Raw genomic sequence first — 16,784 nt, 5'->3', positions numbered from 1 at the left:
GACGGCTGGTTGCCTGAAATGAATGCTGTCATCAGCAGCTGGACACGATGAGTTGGAATGAGACGATGTAACTTGTGCTTTGAAGAGGCCAGTGTGGTCACAAGCGCAAATTGCAGCATATTGACTGTACTCAAAAGGATGATTTCCAGTTTGTTGCCATTAGTGGGTGACCTGAAGTTATTTTAAGGATATTATTGGGCATGCATGCTGCATAAAATATGCCACATGAGATCACTTCCCTTTTTTTTTTTTTTTTGTTAATTCTTACGTTTCTGCAATCAAAGCCACATGTCCATAAGCACGCAGCATAAAAACCCATTCAACATGTCGACGCTCCTTAAGGAACTTCTGAAAACTGACCTGCTGCCCGAGTATGTGTTTGTCCGAGATAAAGGAATACATATTTAGGGCCTCTTCAATTTGTGCAGTAAACCAAAAAAAAAATGACTTTACAAAAGGGAGACTACACCTTAGACACAGGGATGTGAGGAACCAATAAAAACAATAACCTTATTTTATATATGCCTATGTGGTCCTCAGAGATAGAGAGAAATGGGCCATCAGTGTCACTTGGAGCCCCGATGTGGCGGCTTGTTTTCTTGATCTAATAGAAGGTAATGATCCAGAGAGCAGGGTGAGGTTTTCTCTACCACGGAGCCTGCCTCCGGGGGCTACTCCACCCCTGACAGCGGCAGTGGTCGTGGCAGTGCAATAAGAATAAACACATGCAGGCGGGGAGTCTATTTGGCTGAGAGTGATGGCTAGCTTGTTGCTTATCCCAGCCCAATAAATCTCCATACAGGGCCAGGAGATGAGCACCGCTTATCTCATCAGCACCGCGACTGATGCCTCTGACCGAGTGCCGCTGCTCAAGACCCCTGATTTATCACAAACAGGGGAGGGGAGAAGTTCTTCACCGTCGTAACGCTAAAATAGAGAGAGCGGGTGGGAGATGGGTAAGGAAGGCGATGCAAAAACAAGGAGGGAGGAAGAAAATGAAATAAAAAAAAAAGGGGGGAAGAAAACCAGTTATATTGAAAAGCAGAGGGCAAAGGGAGATAATGCAGAAATATAGAGAGCAAACAGAAAGGTTTTTAAGGGAAAACATAGAGGCTTTGGCATGAGGTGACGCAATAAACTAAAAATAAAAACTCCCAAACCTGAGGTGGAGGAGAGTGGAGTGTGGGGGTAAATGTCACCCTCTTCATGTCAGGGGGTGTTGGTGAAGGGAATTGCACTTGACGGCTGGATTCTGTGGGATTCAGCAGTTTTTTTTTGTTTTGTTTTGTTTTTAAAAGAAGGGAAGAAGGATAGATGGGGGATGCAGTGCTGGTATATTAGAAGTGAACCAAATGCACTCTGTCTTATTGGGAAACATGCCCTTCTCCTGACTGATTCTGGTAGAACACATGCTGCATCATGACCAAAAAGCTGCTTATTATAGACGAGACATGTTAAAGATCCTTGTCCACGGTTCTTCTTTTTGACTTTTTAACATAACTTTTGGTTTATAGCTCACTGACGCCTTTTCAGAATAACAAACACATGGAGCCATCATGCCTATTATAAGATGTGATAGCTGACTGACTTAACTCTGCCTCATACACCCTGACACAGGGCCCCAATATGCCATCAGCTTCCCAATGACATGTGTCTCTCTTACACCTGCAGATTCACCCAATAAGAGGTTTTTAGCCGTGCTAAAGCCAAGGGCCTGATGAAAACTGAGCATGGGCTCAGATGTAAAAGGTGGCAGTGGTGGTGCTTGTTGGTTTAGGTTTAAAGGGACAATAAAGAGGAGCGAGAGGGACTGGGGGAATTATGCCTGTGTGATTGTCAATCACGGGTGTCGGGCAAACGGCAAAAGTGGAGGACAGCAACCCAGACGGCGGCCTGTGCTCCTCTCTCTCTCTTTCTCTCTCTCGTTTTACCTCGCTCACTCCCTCGCCCTCCATCTTGTGGCCATACGAATTAGTGTGGCGAGAGGAAAGAATGAAGAAGGTGGGAGGGGAGGATGGGGAGTGACGGGTAACAGACGTGTATAATATTCTCATCACTCTTCACTCTGCAGTCGTCGGTGAGGAGCGTGGCCCAGGGCACTCAGCGGCCCAGCCAGCCGCCTCGCAGACCTTGCAAATATTCCTAAACCTCAATTTTTCATATTTCCCTGTATGCATAAGGAGATGAAAAATCATCCGATCATTTGTATTGTCTGACTGAGGTTATACACAAATATTAGTTTATCTACAGCACCTAAGATTGCCTCTCTAAGCAAGACGGATTGGTCTTTTGGAGAGGGCAATATTCCCCGGGAACATATTCAGTCCATCTTTTATGTGCTGCAATTCACAGAGCAGCAGGTATGAGTTCCATCTCCAGACAGGCTCGATAAAGCTAAACACCCAATAGAGACACTGCTTATTATACAAAATGTGCTTTAATTGCCAGACAATTTGTGGCTGGGTAAAATTTATAGTTTTCAAAACCGATCTCATGCAAAGAGCCTTGACATCTAATATTCATATCTATTCTCTGCACATTTACAGAACACCTACCTAAAATGATTATTAAAGCAAAAACAAGCACGCAAATCAATTTAACTTGAGAGAGTGGGGGGATAAGAGGAGAAAAAAAAAAACTCTTCAAATCAGAGTCTCAATTGATTTCCGTTACCTCTTCTGTGAACTAGTGAGTGTCTGGTCCTTAGCTCCAAGAGAGTGTGAAAAGGAGAAAGTGAGAAAAATGAACGGAGGCGGGGGTGTGAAGAAGAGTTCTGGGTCAGAAATCACTGGGTGATTATTCACCACTCAGCCAAGTGTAAAACTCATTAGACAATGCGTAATGCCTTTAATCAAATCAATGGCACAAGCAACTCCAAACTGATAGCTCCCATCAAAACTTACATAAAGCATGGCAAATTTCTCATTTACTTATAAAAATAAGTGAAGGCAGGGGAATTATGCCCTAAATGGGCTTAATTGTTCTCTGGCTGAAATCAATACTGTGGTGGAAAACAAATAAATAAACAACTAAAGTTAAGTGTGAGAATAATGTGGACGAGGGCTAACGTAGCGGCGGGAGGGAACGAGCGTCTACTCCTATGATTGTTGTTTTTGTAATCATTCAGATGTAATATAAAGGATTAAAGTGATGTGATGTACTGAGAGGTTTTAGAAATACACAAAAAAAAGTTTACTTGATATTGTAGCAAAAAAAAACAAAAAAAAAAACATTAGAAAGCAGGAAAAATTAAGCTGGTAGAAAATGAAATGTCATAACCTGAGACAGTGCAATGACGAGTGGCAAGGGGGTAACACTCCTCTCACCTGCTCTTTTCGCCGCACCCTCTCCATCGAGCTTTGAGGTGACAGACTAGGAAGCAATTGGGCAGGGGTGTTGTGGGTAATTAGGCGGGTGGAGGTACAGATGTTGAGTTGTGGAGGACCCTTACCGGGACACTGAGAAGCAGTGGAGCATAAATAACCCTGCATCTGCCTTCCTCTGCCAGCTCTAAGTACCTTTCTTTGTTAGGGTACGGGTCTTCATTTTTTACTGTTGACAGGCAATGTTATTTCAGTTATTTGGTGGCATCTGGTTCGCCAGGGTGTGAGAGAAAAAGGTGTGAGGGGGAGAAAAAAAGCTGATAACACACTCACTCACACACGTACACACAGGACGCACTTTAATTAATTGTGAGGAAATTACATGGTCTTTCAACCGTGTAGTTTGTCATCAGAGCCCATTACACACTTCTATTAGATGTTTCTTCACAGTGTCAAGTGTAATTTGAAGGAGAGTCTTGGTGGAGGATCTCTAAGTACAGTGAGCGGCCTAATCGGGGGCTACTGAGGTTCATCCCAACTGAGGCAAAAATAACTAACTCTGCCATCCCTCAATTAGCAGAAAGAAACGTGTAAACAAATAAGTCTTATTGGAGCTGTGCCTATTTCATGGTGTGTCACTCACTCATGGTGGTGACACCGGGCTGTGGTTGATTCCAGGCAACGGGCTGCCTCCGTTGGCCAACTGCCATTGCTCTTCATTTCAGCGAGAGAGAAGCTTTATTTTCATTGCCAAGCAATGAAGTGTCTTTGTATGACTGCGGAGCACACCGCAATCAATCTTAAAGCAGCAGAGTTAACAGGACAGAAACCAATGCAGCCGTTACTCGGCACAGAACATTACCAGTGTATGGACTCATTATTCATCAGAAGCTCCATTAGACACCACTCACTACCCTGCCACACTGGATATGAGGCAGACAGACGGCAAGTCAATGCTGTGTCACACACAACAGTGGAGTAACACAGAAGAGGGATCATGCATAGGGTATTGTATACCCTGCACAATTGAGAGAATTTTTTTTTTCTTCTTCTTAAAAATGGGGACTTTTTGTATTCTTGGGGAAATTTCATTACGCTTTGCTTTATAAACTGCATGTTTCTGTTTAAATTGTAAGAAGCCGGTTTAAACTAAATAGATGTTCTTGCTATTTTTCTTTTTAATTAGATGGCAACTATATTATGTGGTTTCTGGTTTTAAAAATTCCCCAGAATACTGTCACAGTTTTGCAGGCACATTCCTGTGTCCCATGCCATGTACCCGCAGAGAAATGTGTGTGACAGACTGTGTGCCTTCCTGTGCTGCCACCACAGTTGGTAAAGTAACTAATGACACAGCAGTTAATGGTCAACATTAAGGCAGGAGGAATAATAGACAATAATGCATTCATCAGCCTCATAACCCCAGCTCTAATTGGCCACACACACTGTGTAAACTGGAGGCAACGCATGTGACTTCAGTCCCAGCGTCAAGTACAAGAATTTAAGACATCAGACGGCAGTTAAAAGCGGTGGTTGAGACAGACAGGGAGAGCTGACTGCTGAGCACAGCCGAGGTGGCAGCACACAACACATGAGGAGTCCCTTACAAGCCTGTCGACTTCTTCTTCCTCCACCTCCTCGTCGCTGTCACCCATGCAGACGTAACCGTCTCCTGCCATCGCTGCCAGTGAGGCCTGGGACAGCTGCTCACCAGAACTAACCCCCTAACAAACGCACACAAACACACACAGCGCCTCGCCAAGTGCACATCCAGAACCAGACACTGGAACCCCACCGTAATTGGGCTTTTCTCAAGCAGCCAACAACAACCAATGGCACATTCTTGTCTTGCCACAATGGCAGTTAAAAAAAAAAAAAAAAAAAAAATGGTGAAATAAAAAAGACAGCACAAACAAACATCCCAGAGGACCCCCCCCCTCCCCCGTCCCGCGCGCGCCCCGACTGCAACACTCAGATGGTTGCAAACCAGGCGATAAACACCATCTAGGGAACAAGACGACCAGAACACGGACAGGAAAAACAGGAAGCGATCCCACAAACAGGAAGTGATACAGGCGCACACAAGAAAAGCTAATGAGAACAGTAAAAACATAGGTATCGCTGTTTACAAGTGTCTGCCTTCAATTTGAGGGGGAACCGAAATGGAAATTGAGGACAAACAATCAATGCCTCATTATAATCTCACATCATGCACGCAGGCTTGTTTTTATACCCCCGTCAGTTTATTGTGAGAGACTAATTTTGGCTTGTGTTTGTTATTCTACTTCTATTACAGGCTGATGTGTCCTCATTCTTAATTTCTGTCCCAGTTACTTTTTTTTTTCTTTCTTTTTTTTGCTTTGTTGTTTATATTCCGCTCAAAATGTTTCCCGTCACACTTTGAATCTACTTTGCATCTTCAGCAGGACCCATGTCAGTCCCCAAACATTGAAGTAGTTAAGTGGATGACATACCCGTCTCATGCTTTATCTGCAACATTATCTTTTTATCCTCATATTCCTCCCAAGGCAGGGGGAGTGTTGATGTCTGCTAACTCGACTCCTACTCTCAGTCAAACCTGCAATTACTGCCGTTGTCTATCTCTACCTTAAACATTGCTTAACAAGAAAAATATGCCAATAAGCCGCAAACGCTTTCATTTGGGCTCTGAAATTAAACAAGCTGCTCGGAGCCATGTTGTAAATTACCCTGTGGAATGTGTAACTGGGCGCAGACACAAAGAGCACATCACATCAGCTCCCTCAATGGCAGAGCACTCGCAATTTGTAACATTTTCGAGATATTTATTATTTTTCAACCTGTTCTTTTGTCCCACTGGCTCTCTCTCTGGCCTCGGGGTTGGGCTCTTATCTGATTAGCGTGTCATGTCAGAGATTTGTCACGAAGCCATAACATACATTTCTTCGTCTTCAAAAAAAGAGCAGAGGCACTCCCTTGGCATGTGAGGACATGGCCACATGTACCCGTGAACATGCAGAGGAGCTCAAGCGTTTTGAGCCTGTCTGTCTTTCAGTGACACTTAACGATGACAACATAAATAGACTTCAACATTCTGCGACTGTGTACGGCTAAAAGAAACATCGTGTGTAACCGCATCCATCAGTCTGAATGAACGTATAAACACATTATATAAGCACACAAACGTTCTAGTTTAATGTGTGCGTGTGTTAAAAGGATTAATAAGGCAGAACGAATCACTCATCTTTACTTTCTTTCTATTTTATGTAACTTTTCGTGAGTGCATATACACATAAAAGATGCTGATAATATTTGACTTTAAATTTAAAACATTGCCATCAAAATGCAAAGTCAAGTCTGAAACTCTCCAAGGTGATCCCCTGGAAGTGTATTTGAAAAATGCTTTTCTTTTAAGTTATTACCCACAAGTCTGAAGCATGTACACTAGGACACTGCATGAAAACACTTTTTGATGGACATGGTAATAAAATCTAAAATCCAGGCTAAACTGTCAACCACCACCACTACATTTTAACCCACATTTTTTGTGGGTTGTTGGGTCCTTTGCACTTTGCCTTTATGACCACTAGCTCCCGAGGGCAGGACTGGGCCCTGAACAGACCTTAATACCTGGCTCAGTGTCCTGCCCAAGGCTGCTGTCAGTACATGATGATGATCAGACAAACGTGATGGCTCTATCGCTAACAAGAATCTCGGAATCCTCATCAGAGCACCTACTGAATTGTGATTAATTCCCTCCAACGCAGATGACAAGGTGCTTCATCTGTAGCTGTTCACTTGCATGGCTGGGCCTCGAGCAAAAAAAAAAAAAAAAAAAAATGGACAGGTGGAGAGATGGAGAGATGCAGACATAGATTAAAAGAAGGTGTAATGCAGTTTAGATGCTGGTAAAGCAAACAATATTGAGAACAGAATACTGTAAAGGAGAAAGAACAAAGAGTGTGAGTAATCCATTTAACAAAGGGAGTACTGTGGGTCCAGCTGAGAAGAGAGGAAGATGAAGCGCAAAAGAGAAAGAAAGATGGAGTGGTAAAGGAGACAAGAACAAAGCAGGAGGTAAAATAATAAAAAAAAAAAAAATGGCAGGCAGAGAACAAAGGGATAACTGGAGAGAAATGACGAGACAGGGAAATGTTCTTATGTTGAGAGGGAAACAAAGATGATAGACTTCTCACACCTTTACACTCTAATTGGAGAAATATAAAAAAAAAACTGAGTGCAAGCTCCTTGAAATTATTCTTGAGAATAAGGGGAACCTTTTTCTCCCATGAATGTGCTGTCAAACACAGTCTATCCATTTACCCTGTGAATGTGTCATTATTTTAAAGAAGAAGAAGCTAGATAAAGTTTCGGAGCAACACCTAGTCTTATGTCTGAAATCATCTTGCTCTGTCAAATGGTATTACAAATGTCTTTAAATATCATTACCAACACTTGTGGTCCGCGTGCATATTAGCTTATTGAACAGGTAAGGCTTTACTAATCGTTTCCAGATAGTGACGTGCATGTTGTTCTCGATTAGTAGAAAAGAAGGCTTGGAGTATCCGGTGCTTTGGTGGTTGGTCTCCAAGGCTGAAATAGAGTAAAGCTGAATCAATGCTAGCTGCTTCAGCCCTGTCATCTCTGATATCATAAGAAAGTGCTAATTAACTTACTGCAACCTCTGGAACAGCTCTGACCAGAGGGCTAATGTAGCCTAATCGCGTGTGGGGCCCTGTGCTTACTTCCCCAGGACTTTCTCTCTTCCCAGTCATAGTTAATCGATTGGAAACTGCAGCTGGGGTCACGGCAGCCCACAACTTCCCCTGCTGACCCCTCCACACCCCCGGGCAGGACCTTAATGGAGCCACGCTCCTCAGAAATCAATACTCAAACCGGGCATGGATCACTCTATGAGCTGCCCTCCTGATGGGAGGGCTGAGCACTGAATGTCTAAATACTAGAAGCAGTTTTTTTCCGGATTTATAGGTTGTTGCTTAAATACCTACTCCCTTTAAATGACTTTGTAAAGTAATTCCAAAAAAGAATAAATGTGCAGTAGGCAAATAACGGACATAAAATGAGACGGCACATACTCAGATTTGATTTACCACTTTTTGTCCAATGAAGTGGCGTTATCAATTAGATGCATGCATAAGAACACATCAACTACATTTCAGGTTTATAAAGGAGCCTAAGCCTGTGCTCTGATTGGGAGCGACTGTAAAGGCAACAGCAGAAATAACCAATAAGGGAACCACATTAATTCCTCCTCACCTTGGGAGGACCTGTTTGAGTGCCTGTGTCCCCGTTAAGATTAATTCTCGCCTAATACTAATTGGTCCTTCAGCTTGGAGGGCCCTGGGGGAGTGGTTCCCTTTGGTCCACTCTCGCTAGGGCTCGCCACCATTGGAGGGGTGCTGATGAGCAGGCGTTTTTTATCAGCCACAGCATTCCGCCAGAGCTCCCCCAGGGCTTTTCACAAGCTATAATTAAGTCTCACACAATCCATAATTGCTGTGTTTACAATTACAGTAGAAGGGGAACACAGAGGCAAAGCAAGAAGTGGAGTGCGCATGGAGAAATGGAATAAAAAGGAAATGAGTGAAAGGATGAAACTGAGAAAAGAACGAGTCTGGCCCACGATGAAAAGGTGCAAAATTCATAATGAAAGCTCTTTTTCTGCTGCCCCGTCTCCCTTCACTTTGACTTAATAAGCTCTCAGGGCTGTTTGTCAGGGGTAAAGCCCATCACTTATTTATTTTTCCCAGATAGCCCTATTAATTTTCCCCAGGCCTGTAGCGCTCCAGCAGACAGAGCTGTGGACTGGATCTGCCGTCCCTCGGGTGCTCCTCGAGGAAGAGCCGTAAATGACCCAAATAAAGGGTACTTTTGAAGGCTGCGGAGAGGCGCCGGCACCATTAAAACTAAATGAAGTGTTTATTAGCCATGCCGACAGCACTCTAAACACTGCCAGATCAAGGGCAGTTACAGTTAATGTGTCTCTCCAAAGCATTTGCTGTTTGTTTAGCCTTGCCAATGGGCCAAAAAGAACCAAAGGACGGTCTTTTTCATGCTATTTTTCCATGCATTTTTCTCGCCCAGTCTCTCCATTTCTCACACCTGGCCTTCCCCCCGCCTTTTTTTTCTTTCTTTCTATCTCCTACTTTTTGTACCACCACCGAGCTCCCATCCTGTCTTTGCAGTGGGGGGGAAAAGCCTTTATTTTGTGGTTTCCTCTTGGATCTGGAAGCCACACAGCAAGGTTAATGTAAGGGAGGTGTGACAGCAGCAAAGCGCACCCACAGAAGCTTGAATAAAAACAGTAAGACACAGTGTGTCAGTGGGTCCTCTACACTCTGTGTACTGTCTGTGGCTGGGTAGGAGACTCTCGGATGGGGGGGACCAAAAGCTGCTTTTTAAGGCTTTGATTGCTCGGCATTCTGAAATTCCCCTGAAAACTTTTCCTTCCCTCTAATTACGATCTTCGTTTCATTTCGGCGTTTAGACAAACTGCCAGTGAAGCTTTTGGAGAAAAGAGAGTTGGGCTCAATTTCCCTTTTTTTTTTTTTTTTCCTTTATAAGGTTTGAGTTTGTAATGAAAAAAAAAACGTACTGAAATTGGATAAAATGGGGAATAAATGTCCATTTATCTTCTTTATATTTTCCCTCTAATAGGCAGAGTTATTACGCAGATGACAAAAAACAGACATTCACATTCACCGAACCACATTTCATTGCAAATGCTGCACCTGAAATTGCTCTGTGGCAGTTTTGATAATGCCCCAAAATCAGCTGGTGAGTGTTATTTTCTCATTAACTCATATTAAACATTTTAATGTGATATTTTTTTCAAGCTTTCCTATATTTTCCTCAGCAATAAAGCCATGTGAGGGAGAATAATGGCACTCATTTAGAGCTGAATTAAAAGTTTAGACAATGAAAGATGTGGAAACTTTCATATGCCTCCTCAAAACACACGTGTGTTTTTTTTCTCCCACAGATCTCTAATTATTTTTCATAACCTCAAGCAGTGCACAGTAATATCACGGCTTCCTGTTTTAACTTGCCTGTCTATGGCTGACACCATTTAAAGAAACCATCCACCCTTTCTGCCCCCACTTTCCTCAACATTTCACTTCCTGAAGATGAGCCGAGTTGGAGAATCAACAAGAGTCGCAAATGAAGTTCTTCTCCAAAGTGCTGGCTTTTGTATAAAGATTGATGTTGGAACTACTACAATTTTGAAGTCAAGGGCTGAAATTACAATCCGGAGTGATTATCCGTGCCCATTAATAGCAGCAGATATAGCATGTCACAATCAGGGAAGTGCATAATTAATCAGTGGTTACTCCTTGCACCACCTCCTCCCTCTCCTTTTACCCCTTTTCCTCTGGGCTATTTTCAATGTAAAACAGGGTTACGGACAATTCCCAGCAGGGCAACTAAATGCACAGCCCAAAGCTTACAAGACGATGCGAGTCCTACGATTGACAAAACATCACTGACTGTTAATGAACATACTGAGTGCTCACACTAATTCTTGATTCCTTAATTTATCATCCACATTGTCGCTGACACACACCTTTACTTTAGGTCGATAACACACACTTCAACAGGAGTTTCCAAGAAGACATTATTTATGTCCTCTCTCTTTGTTGCAGGCTGTTCTTTTAACAAGAACTGCCTGATTTCGTAATCTCGCATTATTTTTCTCATTTTCTTTTTTGATATCAAAATAAAGCCCTTGAGGCAAGGTAAAAAGGCAGGGAAGAAATACCAACAACTTCAGCTCCCTTTTATATTTCATATCCTCACCTGTCTTGGTCTAACACACAGTTTGTAGTTCACTATCAAAGCATTCCTCTCTCTTTATTTGACCTTCCTCCCAAGAAGAAAACCTCAGGCTGATTCCGTTCACAACAAAACAACACTGTCAAACCAACAGCCTGCTGACTTTCAAACTTTCCCTCAGCGTACACAAGACTTTCTGCTCACCAGTCCTCTGGAGGACCAGGCCTTCCATCAATGCCAAACCCAAACAGTGGAGCTTCAGCTCAGTCAATGTGATTTATATAAGTTATTATAGCCCATTACAGAACAAAAACAGGACAAAAACCCACTTCACAACAGGCCTAACAATGGGACCACAGTGGTGAGTGCCGGCGTACGGGCGGGTAAAAAGTCCAACACATGCCTGAGCCGTCACTCACCACACATTGTCTTTAATCTAATTCTACACATGGTTTCGTTTCAATCCAAATCAAAAGCTCTCATGTTAACAAACCATAACAGATCTCCCTTAATCCGCCTGGCAACAAAAGATGGATGCAAGAGACACTCCGCCTCTCCGTCCCTGAAATCACTCCTAATTTGCATATAAAACACTTGCTGGAGGTAAGGGCATATATTAAAGCCATTATTTTGTGTTGTTCTCAATGAAACAAAAAGTTTGCATAATTGTGTTTAGCATTATGTGGTATGGAGGCTTAGCTATCCGAGAGCAACTTAGCAAATCCTTCCTGTTGCTGCTGGCCATCCATACTTCTGTGTTCTCTTGATAATTCAGGAGTCAACAAATAGGAACATGTCTCTCTTGCAATGACTGCAGACACCAAAGCTTCAAAGGCTTGCATGCCGCAATGTGAATATTTATGACCTTCTTAAGAGTGTGTCCTCTATAAAATCATTAGAGCAGCTGCACAGAACGCCTCATGAAAACTTAATATGACACATATTTGGAGAAATGAAGCACACAATAACGATTGACCAAGAAGAGTTTGATATATTGCTGTACAATTTTCTATCACAAAAAAAAAAAAAAACATTAAGTATGAGTCACAATAACATTTGTAAATGTGGGAACTATTGTTTTGTGAAGAGATGGCACAACCGAAATGAAAAGAGCCACAGTAATGTCTCCCACTGATTTATTGACTAAATCTCAAGTTTGGCATCGTGGCAACTGCTTTTTGGAGTCTCAGGTGACCGAGTTTGGACAACAGAATATAAACATGAAGCTATTGTTTCATCCTGATTGACATATTCATGTTGTGACACTTTGAGCACTTCTTTGTACAACGTATGCAGGATTAGAAAAGAAAAAAGGTCTTTCAGATTTATTTTGGGGCTTGTGTGCCTTTGTTTAGAGGACAGGAAAGTGGATAGAGTAGGAAATCTGAAGAAGGTGGGGAATGAGTTGAAGAAATTGAGCTGCGGGTCATAGTCAAACCCAGGCCGCCTGCTACGTGAACATGAGACGGGTTGCCAAAAACTGCTAATCCAGCCACAATCTCTCACTCTATAAATGCAGACTAGAAGAAGATTGACCAGAACAGAGACATAAACAACATTCTTTTGTAAGCCAAACCTAGATTCCACTTAAGTTGACACTTTGAAAAAGTCATGTGCCTGACTGATACCTCTTAATAAAAATCTAACTACCATATTTGATCTATTATTGTCAAAATAAATCAAAATCTTTGACCAAGAGATTACGGGTGTTCTACCTCTAGTGTATTAATGAAATAACATCAACAACATGTGTTTTGGCAAAAGTGTGGCTGGCTGTGCGCAACTTCAAATGTATTAACCACCCCAATGGACAATGGGGCTCCCCAGTTGCTAGCACTGTTGTTTGGGGGGGTCACGGGCTGACAATTACCCGAGTGGATCATGTGCACGCCACATGTACAAAGGTTGAAGTCTTCCAAAGCGTGCGACCCCGGTTCTGTCCGCATGTCATTCCCCATTCTCTCCGTCCTGCCTCTGAATAAAGGCATACAAAGACCCAAAACCAAATCTTAAAAAAAAAAAAAAAAAATGTAACAAGTAGGGGGACAATTTGAACTCCAGTTTTACAATCCAATTGTGACAGCGGGTCTCGAGAACGTGTGCTGTTTCCAAACCCACAGCACAAGGGAATTAGTCAGCACTAATGTGGCCACTTTGTTAGATCAAACAGGGGGATAGGTTAGTCATTTGCAGCAGGATCGGTTATTAAGAATCCAAAGGCATGTCAGTGCAGGAGGTCTGATTTGCACAATCTTTATACTCTGATGCTAGCAGTAATGATGAGAGCCTGACTTGTACATCTGTTCATGACAGCCACCTTAGGCTAAATATGAAAGGTCTACCTCAAATCATAATTCATAATGTTGATATGCTGCTTTTTTTATTTTTACAACTCCACCTCCCCCAAACACATTCAAAGCATTTTTTTTTTTCTCCCCCAGATGACGTGACGTTTGTGGTAATCTCTTTTACTTGGATAAGCAGTAACTCAGCCTGCCTGACTTGCTGGGCCCTGTTCTGTCCCGAGGGCCTCCAGGGGATTTACCACACACCTGTGTGTCGAAAAGGTCCTGAGCTCTCCTGAGCAACGTTTTCAATGATCTCCCTGCCTCCTGGTGGTTTGGAGCTGTGGCATTCAGCATGGAAAAAAAAACAAAACACAAGCTGTAGTTCTCTCTCTAAATGCCAACATAAAGGCTGTGGTGGATGCTTTTTATCATGTTGCACATTAGCCCTGCCCCAGCCATACATGTGGGTGCATTCCCTCAAAGGTGTGCTCATATCATATGTGTGCAGCCCTGTCATCTAAGGGAAAAAAAAAAAAAAAAAAACACATACACATTAGCATGTTGTCATGGGTGTGTGAGCGGCAGCTGGTAGAAATTGCACACAAGTCTAGCGTAATGAGGACTGATGGCTTATGCCTGCTGTATATTCCAGGAGGGTGTCTTCTGACAGCTTTGGGAGCCGATAAAGTAATAACTAATAATGTGCAGATAGTGGTGCCACAGTGTGACAACTGTGCCAACGCTGAGAGAGAGAGCGAGTGTGTGTGAGTGAGTGAGTGAGTGAGAGAGAAAGAGAAAGAAAAAGAGAGAGAGAGAGTAAAAAGGGGATGGTGGGGGAGATGAGAGAAACGGAGGGGGTCTGTGCTATGGGGGCTTCCTTTCAAGTTTCAAACACAACCTCCAGTGATGGTTTCAAACCTAATTCACTACCTCCAATAAACACACAGGCAGAAAGAGAATACATAAACTGTTTAACAATCAAACCAACTTTGAAAAAAAAAGAAAAGAACAGAAGGGAAGAAAAGGAGAAGGTATCTATCCAGCATTGCTTTTTTATAATCTGTCAAAACTATAAACAGAAATTGAAATAAGAAAAGCTAAAATAGGTGTGTTAGAGAAGCACCAGGGACAGAGGAGACTGCTCTCTCTCTCTCTCTCTCTCTGTCTTCATGCACAAGCAAGTGATCCTGCTCAGGTTCTTACAACATGGAGACTCCTCCATAAATCATGGTCCCAACTGCGAGAAAAGTGAAGAGTGTCTGGGAGGGACAAGAGACTCTCTGTGCATTCTGCTCCCTGTCACTTCTTTTTGTTCTCTAGCCTGTCTTTGGCTACAGCTGTACTGGGGTTATACTGGTCCTTACAGACAGGTCTTGACTCAGTAGAACAGAATTAAAAAAAAAAAAAAAAAAGAAGAAGAAGAATACAGAAAAGTTCTGTGTGACACATGGTGAAAGTCCAGAGCCATGTTAGTACATGTTGGAACAGTTTCATACCATCCCAAAAAATTTACCCACAATCAATTCTATTTCTGTTGAAAAAAAAAAAAAAACACTTACGAATGTATGATTCATGATGTGCACTGGGTTATTATGACGTACAACATTGTGAGGGAAATGCAGAGTCTCTGAGAAAATATGAAGAAAAACCTGAGTCCCCAGATAGTTTCAGGACTGCGGCGCATAACTTTTAAACCATGACACTTTAAAAGTATCATGCACTTTTCTTTGTAAGCTAGCTACAAAAACAACACCATTTCTGCACTCGTTCACTGATCTCTCTGAATCAAGGATTCAAATTTGTAGAAAAAAAATATTCAAGATATATTCAATTGCACTATGATTTCCTAAAAAAACAGAATATTTGCAATAACACATATTCTACAGTCTCTGGTTTAAAACGTCTGTAAAGGTGATTTAGCATGCATCAGCTTTGATTAAAAGTGCAGTCAACAGTGTCTGTAAATAGAGGATATACGCCAACATATTTAGCATCTCTGCTTGTGATGGCTTTAATTCAAAGTCACTGTCTGCGGTTGAGGCAGAAATGATCTCCACCAACATGAGATGAAAAGTATTCGAGCACCATGCTTGCTATCCACATGAGCTGTCAAGCCAAATTCTGGCCCTGGTGTTAATTTATTTATTCACATATCTGTGTAGAAGGGTGCAGCTGCACAATCAACTTTGATCAAGTCTGGTTCTACATGAGAAAAGTCATGACAGGAGGTAGAGGGAACAACAGAGTGAAAGAAAAGCGAATGGAGGAAAATAGAGAATGGAGGAGCGTGGTTATGTTTCAAGAGGTAAACCACAGGTTGGGTCTGGTGTAGCTGGGCTGATCCGTCTTTTCCCTCTGTGTGATTGGGTCTCTCATTAGGAGCCAGGCCCTGAAACCAGAGCCTGGTCTAATGCCTTGCCGTGTTTAGAGAAGCACAGAAACCATTTTGTTGTAATAGCAAGCTTTTCAAAAAAACAAACCTCAAAAATGAAAGGCGGCCAGACTTGCAAAAGACGACAGGCGATTAAAAAAAAGAAGAAGAAAAAAGAAAAAAAGAGGCAGAGGAGACATGACCATGAAAAAATCATAAACTGGAGTTTAGAAAAAGAAAGCCAGGCACCACCCAACCCCTCCTGCCACTTTACCATGTCCCTCTCTGCCTCTCTTCCTTTCCACGGTTGTTCATCTATGTGTCAGTGATTCACTCACCTCCACCAAAAACTCTCTCACACACACACACACACAGCCACACACCGGGCCTTCATTCCTCACTGATGCTGTCACATGATAAGCTGCTCTCTCTGTCACTTATCAGTAATTTACTGCTACTTCTTTTTCCCCTTCTGTCTCTCTTCCTTTCACACAAAATGAGCATGTTTCGCCTGAAGCCATCTGACTGCTGTGAAAGACAAACACGTATCCTTAACTCTCGTGTTCTGACATAAGGTGTGCTGACATCAACAAGCGTTACCTGGGAATTTTTTCCATATGCTAGAACACAGTGAAGATTTGCAGTCTAAAGCGCAAATGTTTTCCTGCCTCAACTTGTACTTATCACCGTGATGAGCATGCTGCTGTATATATATAGCATATGTGTGTTCATGTGAATCGCCAAAGATGTTTATGCTGGACATGCCTGTTCCCATGTGTAGAGGTGATAGCAAAGTCAAGGGGTAACTGGGTTCAGGGTCAGGAGAGTTGGGGGTGGACCCAAGCTAAGTTCAGAGCTCTATGCTGGAGGGGACAGGTCATCAAAGAGAGAAGGCCACCCTGTTTAGTGTAGCAGCCTGGGCCTCAGGGGCCCCCCACCAGTGACAGCTCCCATGTCACAGCCAGTCCTGTGGAACACAGGTAATGCACCCTGGGGGCCGGCTGAGAGTTAAAAATGCACCCGGACACC

At 42.7% G+C, this 16,784-nt stretch overlaps 1 protein-coding gene across 3 annotated transcripts in view; it reads right to left on the bottom strand.

The window, feature by feature from the left end:
- The window catches only part of fto (FTO alpha-ketoglutarate dependent dioxygenase), a 113,555-nt gene that overhangs the window by 24,576 nt on the left and 72,195 nt on the right, over nucleotides 1–16,784 (bottom strand). For 2 of the 3 annotated variants that reach the window (XM_079338814.1, XM_079338813.1), the window contains exon 9: nucleotides 13,649–13,722. The exons of the other annotated variant lie outside the window; for it this stretch is intronic. In XM_079338814.1, coding sequence (XP_079194940.1) covers nucleotides 13,649–13,722 — 74 coding nt within the window. The remainder of the gene's footprint in view (nucleotides 1–13,648; nucleotides 13,723–16,784) is intronic. 3 annotated transcript variants of the gene reach the window in all.

This window comes from Symphodus melops, assembly GCF_947650265.1.
Source record: "Symphodus melops genome assembly, chromosome: 3".
Classification (NCBI taxonomy): Eukaryota; Metazoa; Chordata; class Actinopteri; order Labriformes; family Labridae; genus Symphodus; species Symphodus melops.
The sequence above is the reverse complement of the archived record's forward strand: the minus strand, read 5'-3'. Positions and strand labels throughout refer to the sequence as shown.